Source organism: Oxyura jamaicensis, chromosome 2 (assembly GCF_011077185.1).
Source record: "Oxyura jamaicensis isolate SHBP4307 breed ruddy duck chromosome 2, BPBGC_Ojam_1.0, whole genome shotgun sequence".
Taxonomy (NCBI): Eukaryota; Metazoa; Chordata; class Aves; order Anseriformes; family Anatidae; genus Oxyura; species Oxyura jamaicensis.
Window position 1 is genome coordinate 15,415,990 of NC_048894.1, and position 20,411 is coordinate 15,436,400.

The 20,411-nt window shown below is 36.6% G+C and overlaps 1 protein-coding gene across 9 annotated transcripts in view; it reads left to right on the forward strand.

Moving 5' to 3' along the window:
• The window catches only part of ARHGAP12 (Rho GTPase activating protein 12), a 77,508-nt gene that overhangs the window by 31,808 nt on the left and 25,289 nt on the right, over positions 1 to 20,411 (forward strand). For 7 of the 9 annotated variants that reach the window (XM_035318829.1, XM_035318831.1, XM_035318832.1 and 4 more), the window contains exons 3-7: positions 1,093 to 1,356; positions 6,627 to 6,767; positions 8,353 to 8,433; positions 16,107 to 16,232; positions 20,013 to 20,087. In XM_035318829.1, the coding sequence (XP_035174720.1) occupies positions 1,093 to 1,356; positions 6,627 to 6,767; positions 8,353 to 8,433; positions 16,107 to 16,232; positions 20,013 to 20,087 (687 nt within the window). The remainder of the gene's footprint in view (positions 1 to 1,092; positions 1,357 to 6,626; positions 6,768 to 8,352; positions 8,434 to 16,106; positions 16,233 to 20,012; positions 20,088 to 20,411) is intronic. The other 2 variants (XM_035318835.1, XM_035318836.1) reach the window with 1 other exon arrangement.

Here is a 20,411-nt window from a genome sequence, read left to right on the forward strand (position 1 = left end):
TTGCCTCCAGCAAAGCTTCTGAATTAAAACTGAGTGGGGGGGAGGAATGGTATGAATGTTATTTTTGCTTCCTTTGGATGCCTAAATGAAGTGACCAGACACAGGGAGATGGCACTGTGTGAACAGGCAGCTATTCAGTTTGGTTTAATAACAAGTTGCTCCCACAACCTCTTAGTTACAGCTTTCGTGAACTACTTGTCTTCTGTGTGGTGTGCTTTATGTACTTGTATTGCACTTAAAAAATTGGTCAGAAAGAATATTTTTCTCTTAAACACTTCTGTGACTTATATGAAAGTACTCATGGTTTCGGTAAGAGCCACAGACTTAACATGAAGCACAGCAGAAAGCATGGTTATCAAACTATGAATTTGAAATTGTCATTGGTGTTTTGTTTTCTTGTGGACATCTGTTATCCTTATGTGCATATGTATGAACAAAATTATCTGCATAAGAATAGCTGCTTAATTTCTGTAAGAAGGGAGTGGTAATCAGAACACTGTCAGTAATATTACATAAACTACTTAAGTAAGCATCTACTTGGAAAGGCTTGCAGGTAAACCACCCAGGTGTTCTCTGGAGTTTCCTTGTCATAACACTGTGCTCATCTTTCAAACTGAGAAGTGCTGCTTCATATTCGCCATCATCTATATAGCAGTAGGAAAAAGGCTGGGGAACCATCTTTGCTTAAAAAGTGACATGTAAGAAATGCTATGTTTGGTCTTGAACAAAAACATGTTACTTATAGTTACTGAGCAATACTGGAACTGTAAAGCTGAAGTTTTTAAACATACAATTATTTTGACGATGATGCCAGTGTATTTCAAATCCACTGCAAGACATGATTATCAGCTGTCAGCTGGAGAAATGCTAAAAAAATGTTAACTATAAGGTTAGCATCACAAGCTATATGTATTTAATATTGAAAAAATTTAATGTTTTCATGCCCTGGCATCTTGTGGCTGTCCTTTGTGCTTTTATATGTAACAAAACGGGAGTTTGTTGGTTTGTTTTACTACTGTAATATATACTGATTTGTAAGGGAGCATTATAAAATTCATTTGCTCTTTAATAATACATTTCTTCTCTCAATAGCCAACTACTCCACCAAGCCAAGGGAGGCCTGATTCACCAGTTTATGCTAATTTACAAGAACTGAAAATATCTCAGTCTGCACTTCCACCACTACCTACAAGTGCTCCAGTCCAAATAAATGGGGAATGGGAAACCCATAAAGATACTACAGGACGCTGTTATTACTACAACAGAGGATCACAGGAACGAACTTGGAAACCTCCGCGTTGGGCCCGAGATGCAAGCATTAATAAAGGGGATTCCCAGAGCCATGCAGATCATGAGGTAGTTTGTTCTGAGATCACAAGCAATGAGATTGTAATGCATATGAGTATTGTTTTGTTATGGAACTTGATATCTCTGAACTTTGAGGTCTCAAGGAGTGTCTTTTTTTGTCTTTTTGGTCATGTGGCTTGCTATGAAGTAGTAAAGATCAACAGTTTCTCTCTTCAATTTCGTGTATGAGTGTGTACATGAAACGTGTACGAGACAGGTCAAAAATCTGAGTACTAGTTGTAAAAGTGCCCAGCAGTCCCTCATTAGGTGTTGCAGCATTGCTTTTAAAATTAAAGGAAAGCTAAGAAACCTTGAAACTAACAGGACTTCAAATGACAATTGAGTATGAAGGCCATCATAACTTTCCTGATATGACGTGTTCTCTTTTTCAGTATATTCAGCATATTTTGGGGTGAGAAGAGGGAGATGGGGAAGGAGAGGGAGGGTTGGAAGGGGGATGAAAAAAGCCAGGGGAATTTTTCTTATCAACCTCAGTTAACTATACAGTAAAACAAAGGCAGATGATATATAGGTACTTCCTACTGCTTGCTTACTGCTGTGGCAGTAAATTTAAATATGGATTATTTTTCATAGAGGAAAATATTTCTTTTTTTTTTTTTAGAGAGGGATTTAGGTGGCTATAGAGATGGAGTCTAGGTGTCAAAACTAGACTTTAGAGTTCCATAGCATGTTCCTCCAGGGTCAAAAATACTGATGTAATTGAGGCTTCTATTCAATTCCATTCATTAGATCTAATTGTTTGATTAGGAGAAATGAATTTGCACACTTTTCAGTGATTTTTGTGTCGAGCCTTGGATAACTGTAGACCAAACTAGAGGAAAAGGCAGTCAAAGGAGCAATTTTTGGTTATGGAAGTGTGTTAACTGAGAAAATCGTTTTCTTCATTCTGTGAATGATAACTGGGTATCCCAGAAAAGAAGAGAAGACAAATTATGGTGCTAGCAGGTCTGCCAACCAAATGTATAGGTCCAATAGTGACAAATGCTTGGGGTGGGGAGGTTCTGTCCCAGCTTTTGGCAGTTGGCTATAGGAACTTTGACTTGAATAGCATTCATGGTTGGAATGTAATCTGTAGGTATATCAATAGATATTTTCTCACTGTGCAAATGTTTTACCTTTTGAAGCATTTTTCAGTTGTTCAGCTTTGCCACAGATTTTGCTTAAGAGAATTGAAGCTTACTATGAAATTATTAATGTTAAAAGATTGTTTAGGATAATATTTGAGGTGCAAATCTGTGTGGCTGATTGCTAGGGAAAGGCAAACAGTAGTGTTAGTCTATTTGAGCTTCTGTCGTTCAGATAAAGAAATGGAATAATTGGAAGATGGATATTACTGTTTAAATATGCTTAAAATAGTGCTCTTGTATTCAAACAGTGCTTAGGTTAATCAGTTTCTTGATTGAAAGAAAAAGCAAACATATTTGTCAAAAAGTCTTCCACTTTTATATACCCTTTTCAAATATGTATAGTTTAGGTGGATTTCCTCCTGAGCTATTACATTATTTAGTTTTAAAATTTAATTGTGTACTGCTCAAAAATTTTAGATTGCTAGGAGTCCTGTTGTGGAAGTCTGCATTTGGGCCAGTAGTGCCAGAAACAGGAAAGAAAAAGGGAACCTCTTCATCACCACTGGGAATGGCCTTCCTAGCAGCAGTGACATTTGCAAACATTTAAACAGTCTTTTCGTGTCACGAGCTAGTGGCTGCAACAGGTAAACTGGCAAAATGTCTGCAACCGTCTTACAGTTAGTTCTCTGTTCATTTCTCATTGGCTGCTGTTTTGCTGTTCTTAGTGAGGATGAGATGATTGCTTTTCTGAGTAGTAACTCACCTAGCAATGGGAGTAACTGGTTTTCTAGTGTGATGATTATTCCTTCTTCTCATGGAAGGACTTTGAATAATTCTTCCTTTTCTCCACCATCTGCAAATAATGCCTGACTTCTATGCCCACGTCTGTACCAGCACTTCACTGTGCAGTTGCATGCTCAGAAAGCTTAACGTTTACTGCCTGTGTATTATATCAGACAGCTCGCTTCTTCCATTTATTTGTGATGCTTAAGGTATCACAGCTTGACCTTCAAACAATTTTATCTGTCAAAATCTCATTCTTTGTAAGATCAATGGATGATGCGTACTTAGATTAACATAAACTTGTTTCGAGCTGAAAAAATTGCAGTAGCACAAATTCCTTACATTATTTGTCCTCTCTGACTAAGGTATTAAAGTTTTTGTTGTTTTTGAAGCCATTTTTCTTCTTCTGTTCTGCATTTGGGAGCGTACTTCACACTCCACTGTTGGTGTTCACCATTTCATTTATGACCTTTAAGTACTTTAAGTACTCTAATACCTTAGAGTACAGGTTGAGATCCCAGGCTAAGCTACAGTAAAATATAGAACATCCCAGATTTTGTCTGACCATGAGGATTTAGATTGCTGTTAGAACAAATATATCTTAATAATTAGCAAAAACTGATTTAATTTATTTTCATGAAATTAAATAGGCTTTTACATACGAGTCAGTTCTCCTCATTCCCTTCAGATTTAGCAATACAGGAGCATATGCAGAAAGGTTAAATGCTAGTTGTATCTCTAATGATTTGTCCTCAGACGAGGTTGTATCTTATTAGGGAGCAAAATGACAAGGTGACATCAATATGAGAACTGTACATGGCTATATATTATAATGTATGTATTCATATGTAATTTATTGGAACATAAATAGGTTGTAGTTGGTCTTAAAACTCTGGGGTTAGGAAACGGATTTTTTTTGATAATTAAGAACAGGCAAAATTATACTTAGCATGTTGAAGCTGATAAACAGGTATGACACAAAAAAAACACCCTTAAGTTATGGCAGTTATGTGGACTTGGGGGTGGGGAACAGTGCAATCCTAACAGGGCCTTTGGTAAAGTAAGGCTAAGTGTGGATAAAATTGATCAGAGGCAGTGACTTGCTAATCTTTTTGAGGAAAGAGCTCCAAGCGGTAACTGGGAGAAACTGGTCAAACTGTGAAGTGGTTTAATTAGGGTGGGACTGTAAGTGGAATGAGATGTGATGTTGGATCAGAGAAGGGAAAGCCTCTGATGCATAGCTAGGAGACCTGAATGTGAAGTAGAGACCCATGAATTAACCAACAGCCTGTTGAAAAGCAGTACTATTTCATTTACATTGAAATCCACATATAAAAAATGTGGCCTAGATGCTCTTTCATTCCCTGTTTTTAATTTGTTTCAAAATAAACAGGGTAATAAAGGGATGCTAGTTTCTTTAAACACTTGTTTTTTCTCATTGTTTTTGGAAGTAGTGGTAACTTTCAAAACTGGTTTGATTATAGAGAAGAGACCGTAAATGTTCCCTTTTTTCTAACTGCAATATGCCCTGGTCTCTGCCCTGAAGAATTTTCAGCATAAATGGAAAAAAGGCAAGAAAGGCAGTAGAAATGATGAGGTGGGGGACATTTTTGTAGTTTGCTTTGAAATGTCACAGCAAACTTCTTAGGAGGTGTAAGGTTTTGGCAGCTGCCTGCATAAGATGGTTTTAGCTAAATGTGGTATCCTATAATTGAGGATGGGACTCCACAAACTATCACGGAGGTTACGTGAAGGGAGGGTGAGTTAGAGAGCTCACAGGCAGTTAGTGCTGACAGAGAAATTGAAAATAGCTGAGCGTGCTTTGGCCGGTGTTCTCTTTAATCCCCATTTAGGAAGCTTTAGCAGCTGTTCCTACTAGCAGGGGGATGAAGGATGCCGTGGTTTGATAAACTTTGAAATGACTCAGGCATTTCATTTAAGTTTGTCAGCCAAGGTTAAGGTCTAAGATAGTGTGGTAGGTGGGGTTAGCTCAGTCTTGGCCCTTCAGACATGATATAGTGGGTTACAGACACGTGTTAACTCATTCTTACTGAAAAACAGTTTTGTTTTCCTTTTTTTTTTCTTCGAGAATTTTCATCTTTAAGTCTAATGGTTAGTTTTAAATGTGTACAGTGCTTCTTTAGCATCAGAATTACGTGGAAGAAGCATTATGTTATTTGTTCAGAATTCCTGTTAAATAAAAAACAAAACCAATAAAGAAACAAAACCAACAGAAACAATACCCCCCCAAGTCTACTGCTTTGATTGAACAAATGTCATCAAGTCATTGGTCTCAATTCAGGTGTAAAAGTGTGGCTGAGGACTTCTTGTAGTCCCAATAGTTAGAAACTGGCAATTCAGATTTTCATGTTACCGTGCCTCTGAGAGGTGAGGTTGTTTAATGCATAGTTTAAGTGCACCCATCCTTTTCACTGTAGAAGACACGCTTATGTTGCTTTGTTAACGACCAAATTGGTCATGGATTTTGCTATGGGTTTTGCTGTGTTTGGTAAGCTAGTTTGTGTCAGTTTAGGCAGTCTCCCTCATGCATGTGGTAAGCTATTCAGAAAACTAACACCAAAAGCCCATATAATAATTTGGAAATGTCACTAATTATGTAGTCTCTAAAAACAGTCTCTTTAAAACTGGTGAATTTCTGATGCTTGGATTTTTTATTTTATTTTTTTTTTTTTGTTAGGGGAGAGAAGCTTCCCGCCCCCCCCCCCTCGTTAAAATGGGAATTTGGAAGGTGATCTTACAGTTCAGCAAGCTGTACCTTCAGTTGGTGGAATGTCTTGCTTTTTGAATCACTTGTTGTCACATTGGTCAGCACTGGAAGGAGAAAGGTGGAAATTCCTCATTATGGTAGGATGCACTGCAGACCTAGACAGGTGCAAATGAAGTTTGAAGTTATCCTAAATGACTATTGTGTTTCTAGGTACTATTTAGGAGGGAAAGGAAAGAATCTAGGTATGAAAGCAGGGACGTTGCATGGAAACCAGTAAGTCTTCTAGGTTTTCTGGGGCAACAGAGTTTACTGAAGCTGACTTTCTTCATCAATCAGTAATGTAAATTTGTGGGAATAAAATTTAGATTGTCAGAAAAATTGGAGTCAAAATTATATTTGAAATTATTGTATGGCATTTTTTAAATTTGAGAGTAGGAATCTGGTATGGTAGAATAAATAATTATCAGTATAAACTCTATTCTAAAAATGTTTTTGAATTACCTAGCAATTTTCAAATCCTTATGAACTGTAAAAATGTCTCTTATTTTCTGATGTAAGGTATAAAAATGTGAACTTCTCTCAGTTATTGCTATTCTTGTTCTCTCCAAATAATCTTTGATCTTTCAGATTTTAAAGCATTTTCATTCTCAAAACTGCCTTATGTTTCTGACTACTTGTAGCATCTTTCATCAGAAGAAAACGACCACAGTTCTTGTTACAGCCAGTCAGATAGTCAGTATGGTTCTCCTCCAAGGGGTTGGTCAGAAGAGTTGGATGAACATGGTCAAACCTTATATACCAATGACTATACTAATGAAAAGGTACTTTTTCCCTTCTTCTCATCACATGTTCAGCTAATTCACTATTAGAAATTCAGATTTCATTTCTAGAAGTCAAAAGCATTCCTTACTGGTATCTCCTTTTGTTTTTAAACTTGCATGAAAATTTCACAACTGAACTAACATTTTTTTCTTATGTATGTCCTTTGCCATACTAAGGACATATTTTTTTTCCTCACCTGCCATCCTCTCGGTTACACTTCAGGAAATTAACTTAATACCAATATGATGCTTTTATCTTTTAAGAGTTGTTCTTGACTACGAAATAGGTCTTCCAGATAGGATGGTTTCAAACTGAAAATAATGCTGCGTTCTCAGTTTCATCCTTGCCTTATTTGAGGTTTTCAGTACTGGTTTCAGATACAGACAAACTTTTTATATCAACCATAGCAGTATCAGTAGATTGATGTTCTATTCTAAGGAGATAATTGCTACTGATAACTTGGTATGATTCTGGGCATATCCTAGAAATTTCTACCATGCAGGAAAAATGATGATGGTATTTGTATATGTTCGTAAAGAAGTTTTTTTTTTTTTTTAAAAAAATTGTTCACTGAAGTTGTGTTTTGATTTTTAGCCTTCAAAAATGTTTATGGCAACAGTAGTATAATTACCATGTTGTAGCACTACTTCGTCTGTACTTGATACATGTAAGTTTTTTAAAAGAAGCTTTTGAAGATTGAGTTTTGTGTCAGCTTTGGAGTTGTGTTCTTAATCTATTTCTGCTAAAAATCTATAGCTCATACCTCCTTTGGCAAACATGAAAATATTGTTAAAAAAAAAAAAAAAAAGGGACCGATAGAGAACAGTATTTCCTATCACAAACAATTTATTGGAAGGCAGTTTTGTGAAAACTACTTGACCCAAGAAGCTTGATGTGAGTTTTTCTTCTCTTTTTTTTTTTTTTTTTAAGAGACCATCTTGTAGAATTTTACTCATTACAATTCTGTCTTTTCTGCACAACTAGTCATGATCACTGTAGTTTTACCTCTTTGGTTCTGGGAGCTGCTGATAGAGGTTACATAAATTATATTCTTCATGATATATTTAGATACTGCATCTCATGCTCGTGTCGATGGTACAAAAATGTAGTTGTTCAAATTGTGCAATAATCTCTGAAATTATCAGTTGCTGGTTGAGCTTCTTGTAATTCTGTAATTTTATCTATACAGTTCTTACTCAGATCTGGTGCAAAGATTGTGCCTCCTTAAACTGATGTCATAATGTTGATAAAAGCGAGATGTAATCTTCAAAATATCTGTTGATCACATTCTCTTGGTAGGTTATGTGAGTCATCAGGAATTCCATAACTGTGATATTGCAGGTGTTTTTCCTGAGGTGTTCCAGAAGGAAAAACTGATAGTGAGCTCTGTTCAGAAAGCAGAAAACCAAAATGTTGTTCTCATTGTTAACTAACCTTGGTTAGTTAATGGAGGTTGCTCGCTAGGTACTGCTGAAGTGGATGGAACTTTATTAAAAATTAATTTTAAATCCCAAATACCAGAGACGAGCTATGTTATGCCTGTCATGCTAATTATATTTCCTGTCATCACATTTCTTTCTGCAGTGGTTAAAACATGCAGATGAACAAGGTAGACCATACTACTACAGTGCTGATGGTTCCCGATCAGAATGGGAGTTACCTAAGGTGAGTGACTTCATAAAGAAACTAACAGTTTGGGGTTTTCCACTCCTCCCTAGGAGATGTTCTATGAAGCCCTTAATGGGAGTTATTTGCAAGAAGAGGGCTTAGTTACTTCTAGCATTTTTGTGGAATTTCTGATTGAGGAGAGAAAAAACGTACTAAAGGACATACAAAATAGATGTATGTAACTATTCAGATGTCAAAAAAGATCTTTTCTGAAGTGAGCTTTTCATTTACGACTGCAGAGTATTATCTGTGATTCATCTGTGAAATAGAGAATCTTTGTAGGAAAAAAGTTTTTTTTTTTTTTTTTTAAACTACAAAGTGTTCCTTAAAAACTGCCGTCTATTTTTGTTACCCTCCGAAACGAATGTTTTTTTGTCATATATTTCTAAATTTGGTGATTTAAATCTTATACTGAGAGGTGTTGAAAAACAAATTTCAACAGTTTTGTGGTGTTTTTGAGGATGATACTTGAGAGCTTCACCAGAAGTGTGTTCTGGTATTTATTAACTTTGGAATAAAAATAAAAATTTGTAGGAGATTGACGTACTTAGGTACTCTGAGAATGTTCCTATTATTACTTCATTTACATTTTCATGTTGAAAAACTATAGCACATGTCACAGGCATGTAGTTGTAGAACTATGAGGGTGTTTGTTTGATCTCATGTAGTAAGGTTATCATAAAAAATGGTCCACAGGGAATTTCATGCATTGAGCATATCAAAGCGTGTTATTGCTTTCTCAGTACAAAAATTGCTCAGCTATTGCTTTCTTCAGTACAAAAATCAATGTCCTTTCTACTTAAAAAGGAGCAACTGTAATAGTGCTTTTGTAATACTTGTGGAAAAATATATAAAGTTACAAATGAAGCTATACACTACCCTATTGTTACATCAGCTAAAGGATTTGCATCTGAGCTGAGCTGACATCATGAATTTTCCTATGTTCATCTGATGCGTTAAGTATCTTGAATTTGGTAACATGTCAAAGCTATTTAATCTTTAACTATTGTTTTTAAAAGCTACTTAGCTATTGATTAGCTATTAGATTAGCAGTGTGCAAATCTGCTAGGACAGGTTTTACCAGAAGTAATTGGTAGTCTATATAGTTGAAGGTAATTTGGGGGAATGATGTCTTGGGTACTTCATTTGGTGATTTCTGAACAGAAGGTTTTGACTGTGAAGAAGTTGCTTTCCACCGAAATAGATTGGATTTGGATTTAAACTAAATACCAAATTGAATTGGCTTTAATCCAACTGTAACAAGTCACAAAGAGAATCTAGCACTGTTAACCCGAGGCACCTTAACTACAGGGGTGAGGTCTAGTATTTGTGTGTTTGTGCATGATGTTCTAGTGGTTCTACTGAAACCTCTGGGCTCCCTGGTATTATTAACCACCTACAGAATGAAACAAAGCCTCTGTTTCTTGGAGTTAATGGTCTGATATGGTTTAGTTGATATTTATATGAAAATCATCAAATATTGTTGTTAGGATTTTTGTCTAAATTATTTACCTTGGGCTATTTGAGTAGCAAATATTCTTAATTTCCTTACTGAGCATTCCTGAAAGTATTGAATTGTGGTTGGAAGCAAATACAAGGTTAACAGAAGTGAATGACCAATCGACTTCTCGATTCACAGTCCAACTGCCCATCTGTTGACAGAAATCCCTAGCTTTTAGCTTTGAGTGCGGTGGAATATATTAAATGTTTTAGCAAAACATTTAGCTAGTCTGTGTATCTGAAAAACATACAGTAAAAACAAACGTTAAAAACTTGTGAGTAGTTGAAGCATGATGGAAAATCAGTCTTTTGAAAGACTCGCCGAAGCGTGTTCTAAAAGCGCTTAGGAACAAATGAACTGGAAAGACAACGCAGACTGCAGAGCGACGTTGAAGAAAAATAATATCTATCAAAAACTCTCATGAATGGTGAGACGACCTTAGAAAGACTTGCATTTTAACTCCTGCTTAAATGAAAAGTTAAGTTACTTGGAAAAAAAGATCTCTAAGAAGAAATTAGATACAATCTACAGTAATTCTCTAGATCAGTTTTTTCCCAAACATATTTTGGAAGGTAATATATGAACCACATATTTTGTGAAATAAACAAATAGAATAGTATGGTCATGTAGTGTTGTTAAACCAGAAAAAGATGGTAATCCTTTTTGAGGAGATTCTTAGAAATCTGGACATCGATAGAACTAAAAAAACATCCAGAGGCTTCTGGAAATAGCACATTAGCTGATCTAATACATTATATGAAAAAACCTCACTTCTATGGCATTAGCTGTAAATGTGAACATGCTCCGGAATAACACTTCAGTAGTCTTGAATGTGTGTTTAAAAAATATCTGATGTTAGAGGATGGCGGGAGAGTTAAAAAAACAAATTACTTCAGACAGTCTCATAGAAAACCCTCCAGTCATGTATATTTAAATGACATCTAGGAATAGCTGAATGCCTCTGGCTAAAAGCAACATCTCGGATGGAGTAGCTTTGACAACCGCTGCAAAATTCTATTAAGACTCATGAGTGTGACCCAGCTTTTTGTAGTGGAACAGAAGAACGTGTTGAATTATTCTTTAAATTGGTTAATAGTATTTACTTGTACTACCTCTTCCAAAAGACTTTGTTTTCGTCTGTGATTTCTGCTGTATTCAGTTGTCAGTTCTTGCTGATTTTTTTTTTTTAAATATATAAGGTCTTTTGTGAATACTTACCATGATAAAATTTTTTTTTTTTTTTTTTTTTTTTTTTCATTTTTAGTGAATGAGTAATATCTAAATCATAGCGAGGAAGGATATGGCCCTATTCTGTAAGCCTAGTAGTTTTCTAATACAAGTTTTATATTTCCAGCAAGTGAAGAACTCTGTATTAAGGGGGAGGAAAGTTAAGTTGGTCTCAGGAATAGAAACCTTCTAAAGTTTTTAAATGCAACTTATCAAGATGACAAAAAAAAAAAGGCAAGGAAACCTATATAATAAATATTGAATAGATAGCTGAAAGGGGAGGAAAAGAGGACAGCCTAATAAAAACTAGAGATACTGAATAACTGTCTTCCCAGTTTTCCAAATGCATTCCTAGTCTTATATCTAAAAAGAAAAACAGCGTAACAGCATGGTTATTGGACATCAGCTGGCTGAGTTCCCTAATTCAAGAGTAGACATCAGAAGAAAATGCTATAAGCATCAGGAGTGAACTCATAGTTTTGGCTGTTACTATTTAGAGACCAATATCCCAATTACACTTTCTCTTCTCAGAAGTTAGCTCACCATTGGCTTCCCTCACTTGCTGTATATACAGAGGAGGCAGCAGGTAGAGGAGCTTCATTTTTGGATGTCATCTTAGACTGACAGTTTTCTTTTGCCATCTCTGTGCTCCAACATCAAGTGTGAGCTCCGGGGCCTCAGTTCTGACGCTCAGGGTTTTGCTACTGGAGTCCTCAGTGCTGTCAAACAGCGAATGCCACCTGAAAAATTATAATAAACCATGCTGGTAATAGGAAAAAGATACTGTGCAGTCAGATGGCGAAAGAAAAAAGTGAAAATACGTATACATGAACTTGTCTCATGGCCAGGATGTGAACAGGTCTTATTGTGAGTAGTGCTACTTGGTTTGAGGTAACATAATGTGCATTGGCATTCGTGTCTACTCTAAGTCTGTACACATTAGTAATAGAGAATAATCCTCACATTCTCTATATGAAGTTTGGGATAGCTTGGAGGAAGTTGAGACTGCCTCAGCAGATGTGATGATTTAGAGGTATTTAAGGACAGAAGTGCAGGTGGTATTCTGACAAACCTGAGATAAATCTGAAAATGCAGTCGTTTGCTCGTTTCCTTTCTCTTCAATGTGTGTACCTGTATCAAAGAGGCCAGGTCAGTACTGACTTGGTGCTGGTCTTCACAGGCTAGCAGTTATAGTGAAACTGTGGGTAAGAAAGTGAAGCAAAGAACATCCAAGGCAACAAAGTCAATAGGGCAGGTATCCAGAAGGGTCTCCAGTCGCTTCTGCTTCAGGTGGAGCTTCCTTCTCCAGCAGCCTCTTGCCCCTGCACAGCCTCTGTTCCTTCAGCACAGCTGCTGCAATGCAGATCGAAAATGAGTCCCATTTTCTCCAAGGAAAGAAGAGTATTAGGTAGAGATGAGGTCCATGAAAAGACCAAAAAAAAAAAAACAAAACACCCACAAACAAAAAACTTACATTTATGTGTTAAGGAAAATAGTGTATTGATTTAGCTAAGAAGAACAAAATATGTACATCAGTGGTACATTGATCACAGCACTAAAAAAAATGTATTCGAAGCCAACGATTTTTCTAGCATTGGAGAAATACTTCTGATGCAACATTAATACAGTTTTTTTTTAATATGCGATTTCAGACTATCTGTTGGGAGAACTTCAAATGGGTAGAATAAGGTAGTAAAGAGGACTAGGATATCAGAACATTCTTAAATGTCCCTATTTTAATCTCTAACTGCAAGAAGGTAGAGTAAAATATTTAACTTTGGGTCTTTACCAAGTTTCGCTGTCAGTTGCATTCCAAACTTCTCTCCCTTCACCCGCCTGTTCCTTTCATTTGGCTGTGGCTGTTGTTAGCGCAAACAAGAATCTTTGTTCTGTTTCTTGAAGCTGACAGATCTGTGTCATCTCCCTAAAAATGGGGACAACTGCTACAAATAACTCGGAGGTGTTGCATTTATTCCAATCACAATTAGGCTAGGACAGAGCCTTGAGCCATGCCATATTATCAGGTTAAAATTAAATATAAATAATTAAGCTAGTTGTGAGGGTTAGAAAATTTTATACCAAAGCAAAGAGAGATTTCAAGTAGCTGGTGAAACTAGCTACTTGAAAAAATTCAACAATGAAAATAACCCTCTGTTACCCAAACTTACACCATTAGTGTCCTTACCCTGCACCAAGAGCTGGTGTAACAAGAAGCCAGCTTCACTTGGCACATGCCGTAAGGTTATGAACAATTTGCTGATGTTCTTACTTCCTCATAAAAAGAAACTGGTAGTAAAATAGGGAAAAAATGAATGCTATGTGCTGGAGGGGGTGTAGTATAATGGGACAAATTTTGATTTTCAGGGAAAAGATTAAAGGAGCAGCAGCCTGCATTCTTAGGATTCTCGGTCACGTTATCAAAAACTTTAGGTTTAAGAAAATAATAGCATCTTCTGATGTTTAGATGCATAGTATCATCAGATGATCTCCGTATGGCCCTTGCTTAATCTCTTGCTTCAAGATTACATCAGAAATGCCAAGGAGACATCTGACTGCATCACCAATAGCCCTGGCTACTTCTCTGTATCCAGTGGCATCTATCTGTGGTGTACAGGATGGCTAGTTCAGTTGGGTAACGCGAAGCCTGAAACCGTATCTTTATCTCACTGTGATTCTCTTTGGAAAATCACAGATCAGACCATTTATTTCAGAAGCTATGGCTTGTCTTGAGCCCAGAAATAGATTTTTTTATTTTTTTCCCTCAGTAGTTTATTCTACTGTTTGCAGAGGGTGGGGAAAAAAAAACAAACCAACCCACACCTGACAAACAGGCATGAACACTTGAGTGAAAATTGTTTACTTGACACCTATATTGTGAATAAATGGGGGAAGATGTCAAATGTTCTCTTTAAAGAGCTGTCAGTTTATTAACACTGTTTGTATCACCAAAGCAAAGTATTGAAGCTGCTAAGATATGTGGCACATTGTTCCCGAACTGTTGGAAGTGCTTTGTTAATGAGCTCCATATATACTGTTTCTTTACTTTCTTGCTAAGTGTTTTGTTAAACTGGAATGTCACATTGTGTTAAAGGCCCTTTCTCCTTCAAGATGGGGTTGTCTGTAGAGATAAGTAGACTCCTGGTGGTTTGTGGTGGTACAAAAGGCACCTTTTAAATATAGATCACCTGTAAGTAGGCTGTGCCCACATTCTGACTCTTAAGACAGATTTAAATTGAAGACGCTTGAAGTCTGTATTTGACTGTTGTTCGAACCTGAATTCTTCAAGTTACTCAAATGGAAAGTGCATAGAGGATTTCCATAAATAATATTCAACCGTGTCACTTCAGTATAGATATTTTAAAAATAAATAGTTCCTTTTATAGCAAAACATGTTTGAACTGTCCATTTAAATTCTCTAGAACTGTTGGTGAGGAACACTGGCAGCTTTCTGTGGTGTAGGCATTGTTTCATCAAAACTCGGTTAGATTTTAGTTGTAATATGGGCAATTTTTTGCATATTGCGAATTGTATATTTGTTGAGTTGTAAAACCATCTCCAGAATGGATGTTTCTAGAACAAGGAAGTCAGCTGGTTGTAGATTCCTTGCAGCATGAATGAGAGTTCAGCTTTGATTTAGCAAACTAAAAGTTTCTTAAACCTCACTGTTACAACATACCTGTTGTCGTATGAATGTAACTGTGCAGAAACCAATGCAAAGTCACTGCTATCTCCGATGTGGATCTCCACAATGATACCAGTACGCTTCTGCCTGTACACAAACCACCATGGCGCATTTCTGTTATTTAACTTAAATCTTACTGTGCTTTGTCGGTATGTGTTACTGTCTTTGAAGGCCTCAAACTCCAGGATTACAGTAGTAAATCTTCAGCAAAACTGTGGAATTCAATGTGCTTACAAAGATTATTGTTTTGTCCTTTTTTAATAAAAAGGACATTTGATTTTCATGTGTTACATCTTACCCAGTGGGTTTCAGTCCTTTATGTGACTCCACAAATACTTCCATGTGTTCCTATGTGCAGATTTTGGTCTTCTAACACTGAATAGAGAGAATGAGAATTTTATTGCCCTTGTAAAACAAACAAAATTTATCTTGTTTTCCCTTGTTTGTATTTTCAGTGTTAAACTCTGCTTGAAATATTGTTATAATTCTTTATAATGCTACCCTGGTGATGATGATGATGATTTGAAATGGCTGTACTACTGACAAGTATGCTGCAGTGCCGAGACGAAATTAATTGCTAGGTCCTTCTCACAGTTTTCACATTTTCTTAACCTCTTGATCTTTTTGGATGCTGTTGAGTTAGTGGATTTATCAGAACACAGGTCTTCTATTTCCTTGGGCTATTACAGCTCTGCCAAGTCTTAAAACTATTTCCTGCTAAATACTTACTTTCTGTGCTGAGGAACAGCAAATCCTTCTATCAGTAATTCTGTGTAGTTATTCTGAAAAGCAAATCCTCACCTCTTTGTGTCTCCTCTCCTAGCCATACCAAGCCTTTGGGTCAAAGAGAATTATATTCAGTCAATCACCACTCTCAATCTGAATGGCTTACAGTAGAAGGGTTTTCCGTGTTTTACACAACACCTGACAGGTGGTATAGTACTGCTGGTGTAGTACCAAGACTGAATGTTTGTATCTTGTATTTATTCTAATGCCATGGTGGTTCTCTATGTGCCAGTTGGTTGCAGAATGATACGCTGTTGCCTAAGAAATCAAACATCTGTCTGTTGCCCAAGAGAGGCACTACAGCAGACAGGAAGTTCTGAAGACTAAAAATAAAAGATAAAGAAGGCTATTTTCATACCCTTGAGTGAAATAGGGAATCTGAACATTTGTACTGTTAATATATATGAATGGCATGCTCAGGTGTTGTTTGTATACATTAGATTCTACTTATAGTTTGATTTTTCTTTTCTTTAGTATAATGCTTCACCACAGCAGCAAAGAGATATAATAAAGAGTAGGAGTCTGGACAGGAGGCTACAAGAACCAATAGTTTTAACAAAATGGAGGCACAGCACAATTGTGTTGGACACCAACGATAAGGTAGGAGTGAGTTAAACAGCATGCTCCAATGTGAATCACTTCTGATTTCTAACATATTTAACAGCAAATCGGTGTGCATGAATTTCTGAAATCTCATTTGTTTGTATTCTGCTGTACTGCTGTGTATAACATTCACTGAATACAAGGACTGTGAGATAGCTTCACTATTGTTTGTTTGTAAGTAGTAGCCTTTTTCTTGTTATCCTTGAAATATTTTAGTTCAGGTTTTGATGTGTACAGCCATTTTACTTATAATTGGGAATTTCCTGCAATTCAATTCACGCTGTAGAGCGTAACCAGGGTTTGAATTCAAGAATTATGTGGGTGAGGTTCCCATGTAAGGTATATTGATATTTCATCTCTGAATATCTTAATTACAGAAGACACCCAGTGTAAGTACACCTTAAGGATTGCAGATGCATAACTGAAGTGAAATATTCATAGAATTGAAATAAAAGTTGCACTTGCTAAACTAAGAAATCTTCTCTAAAGGTAGCAGTAATGCTATTACACAATGAATTTATCCCTTTAATGACCTCTCTGCCAATCTCCATTGTGATATGTAAAGAGGAAAAGTTGTGCTTGATTGCAGCAGGGCTGTGATGTTAGTAAAGGACAGAGGACGGTACTGAAAATGCTAAAACTCTTGGTTTTAATCCAGAGCTGAGCCAGGAGTTTAATCTGAAAAGAGCTGTGAGTCAGGGATAACAGAAGCTGTTTTCTGTGCATTGTTTATGGCACATTCTTGGAAGTCTGTTTTGGACTATATGCTAACAGATGCTGCTTGAGCAAGCATGGAGACAGAGCCTCTCCCTTGTTCTTCCTCTGCCTGTCTCTTCTGACTTCTGTCACCGCTGTTTCTGCCCGTGCTGTGATGTTCCGTCAGCACGCTGATGTATATAAGGAAGGATGTATACAGCAGAGCTGATGTATGTAGGGAAGAACTGAAACTGGTGGCGTAGGGTGATGACTTGTTTTTCCTGGAACTTCACAGGAGTCAGTCCCAAGTTTCACGGAAACTGAAATATGTTGTAATGCTGAAGTCTTAGCGCAGGCTACTCAGAATAAGATGCCAGCAAACTGGCTAATAGACTTCCTTTTTCAAAAGATGCAGGTAAAAATATATATATATAAAAAAATAATGTAATTTTGGGAGCATGGCAAAACACCTCTATAAGTTGGCCTGTGTAATTGCAGATGTTAAAGACAAACTTATATAACAAAACACAGCAGTAGTCATGAAAGTGGCTCTGTTGCCCAGAATGTCACATTCTTGACCTGTTGTTTCTGGTATGTTTTAATAATTCTCCTTGATGAAATGAAGAGTTCCTTGTGGACAAGGAGTTGAGTGGGCTATCAGGAGTTGATGTAGTTCCTCAGAATTTATTGGATTTGATCTTAAGCTTTTGAGCTGTCAGTTTAGAATATGTCATACGTGGTGCTGAGGAGCCAGGGACTGTGCTTGGCTAGCAACGGTTCAGCACCTGAACATGTCAGTTCAGTGATTGCAGTTCTGAAGTTCCTCTACTGCTACTTCACCCTGCCTTCATCTCCTTTGGCATCTTTCTGCACCAAATGTGCTGTCACATGTACATAGAAGGCTAAATGGAGTCCTGCAAAATTGAGGCTGAGAGGACCCTCCTAGCCTCATGTGACTTTTACACTTCATAGGTACGAACAATTTTATTGGTGAAAACTTAAAAATTTGCCCTTGCTTTAAAAGGAAGATTTCATTTTTTTTTGGTAAAGATTTACTTTTGGAACCACCTTTATGTAGCTCAGCACTGAAGGAAGAAGCTCTTGTGGAACATTGAATAAGAGGAGCTGTTTACTTTTCATCAGGACCCAACATTCAATACCAAGGCCTTAAACCCACTGAAGCAAATGTGCAACTGTACAAACGTCTGGTGTAATAACCAAAAGAAACTGTGTATATAAGTCAGACTTATAAGTCTGATAAGTCTTATAAGTCTAAGGCAGCTTGAAGTTACTTTAACAGCTTCAAGATATGCGGGCAATGTGCATTTGTTAATAGTAAGGAGTCATGTAAAGCACAACATTAATGCTTTTGGAAAATTTAAAAATGTGTAGTGGAGCAATAAGCTAGTGTTTTGTGAAAGGACCCGTGGGTCTTAAATTTTAGTGCATTGATGGACCCATTTTATTACCACTGGTACACGCACTCTTATATGCACTGCTTAGAATTAGCATCTGGTAAAGGAGTAGTTCATGCCTATTATGTTTGGCTTCTTCCAGAGCTCCTTAGTGTATGAAAGCTATCTCAAATTTGGAATGAAATAGAAGGAGAAAAAACAACTGGTATTTGGCTGGATAGGTGCATCAACCCCAAAATAGCTTTTAGCTGACTCCTAGGGAATTTGTTTTTTAAAGATTTCTGAATTTGTTTTTCCTGGAAACACAGCAGAATTCAATTCTATGAAAACGTGCTGGTGAAGAGTGGTTAAATGTGTCAGAGGGAAGGCTATGGGTTACCAGGGCTGACTGGGACTGGATGACACCAAACGTACTTGCTGATTGTTTAGTGGCTGTGGCACATACCTGCATATAGCCATCAGGATTTACATAGCTAAAAAGTTTAATTAGCAGAGAAAAATATACGTCTCTGAGTTATCAACAAAGGTGATTTCCTTAGTTTGAGCTTTCTTTTTTTCCCTATGAACATCTGAAAATATGGAATACTTACTCTGTTCTTAGGAATGTTAGTGGCGTTTATCAGTGCAATAGTAAAAGAAGTGGTGGGCCACTACTGCAGGTAGATTTATAAGTGGATTTTAAATTGCAGGTGTGCAGGGTTTTTATATAATACTGGAAAAACAAACATTTTGTTTTGCTCAAGCTGAAGCACAGAATTTGGGAGAGCTGTCAGGGGAATTAAAAGAGGAGAAGAGGAGAAATGTACAAATAACAAGTGTTGGTTTTCTTCTATTTGAAATTCTTTATCAGATTTTCATGCAGCATAGTTCTGCAAAGCAGCAGTACTTCAGTGGAAACATGCATGCCTTTTGGGTTTCAGTATTTTTTCTAGTCTTCAGAGATTTAGTAATTTTCTTTTGATCCATCATTAATGTTTGGTTTAAAACAAGAACCTGAATCAGTGCTTGATTATATGGAAACAAACTGTCACGACTCACAAAAACTAAATAGAGCTGGTATACACTGAATGTATGAACCATGCATGTATAACTATTTATTGTGTAAATTTCTCTGCATGTATGGGTATTTATTGTACTAATCTTGCATGTATTGACCACACAAACATAATCTGTTCTTTAAAATCTTTGTGTTTTTTCAAATGTGCCCTGTAAAAAGTTAGTATTATAAACATGCTTAATAATTTGATAGCCATGTCATGCAGAAAAATCTGCTTCTTAATAAGGATGGAAGCTTTGCTTTAAGCTCATGAAGTATGTATTAATTTTTTTTCGAATGGACATCTGCTAATTAGCCTGGATTGATTGGTCTGTAAATCTTTTCATAACACTATTTGGTAAGCAGGTTTATAATACAAGCATTTCAGAATATCATGAATACTTAAGAAATAAAACAAAAACAACCAAACAACAACGTAACAAAAGACACAACTTTTTCTGTAAAGTGTTTTAGAGGTTGGACTCGATGATCTTGAGGTCTCTTCCAACCTAGAAATTCTGTGATTCTGTGTGTGAGTGGGGGGAGAGGAGAAGGGTGTCTTTAGGTGTGAAAAAAGTCAAAATTGTAAAAAAGGAGAATAACTTATAATTGCATTTTTAAATTCTGTAGGAATCATCAACTGCTTCTAAGGCTGGTTTTCCTGAAAATGAGTCCTCTCCTTCTTCACCGAAGCATCAAGCCACAGTCAGTATGAAAATTGTTTAAATAAATAAGTAGATGTTGTAGAAACTTGGCTGTTCATGATCAGATAATTGAGGGCAAATCTGCTTGTTACTGGGGAAAGTAGTGGAATAAAACTAACATTTTAAAAGGAATGTGCTTTTTTTTAAAAAAGGGGGGGGGGTGAAAAAAAAGCTGGATATTTTTGATTTAAAAACAGCTTTGTGATGGGAGATTATTCCGCAATGAATTTTTAGCTTAAAGTTATGCCAGATTACGTAGTTATTCCCCAACAGACATGTCTTCACACCTAGCAACTTGGAAGGTTACAAGCAGAAACAAACTGTC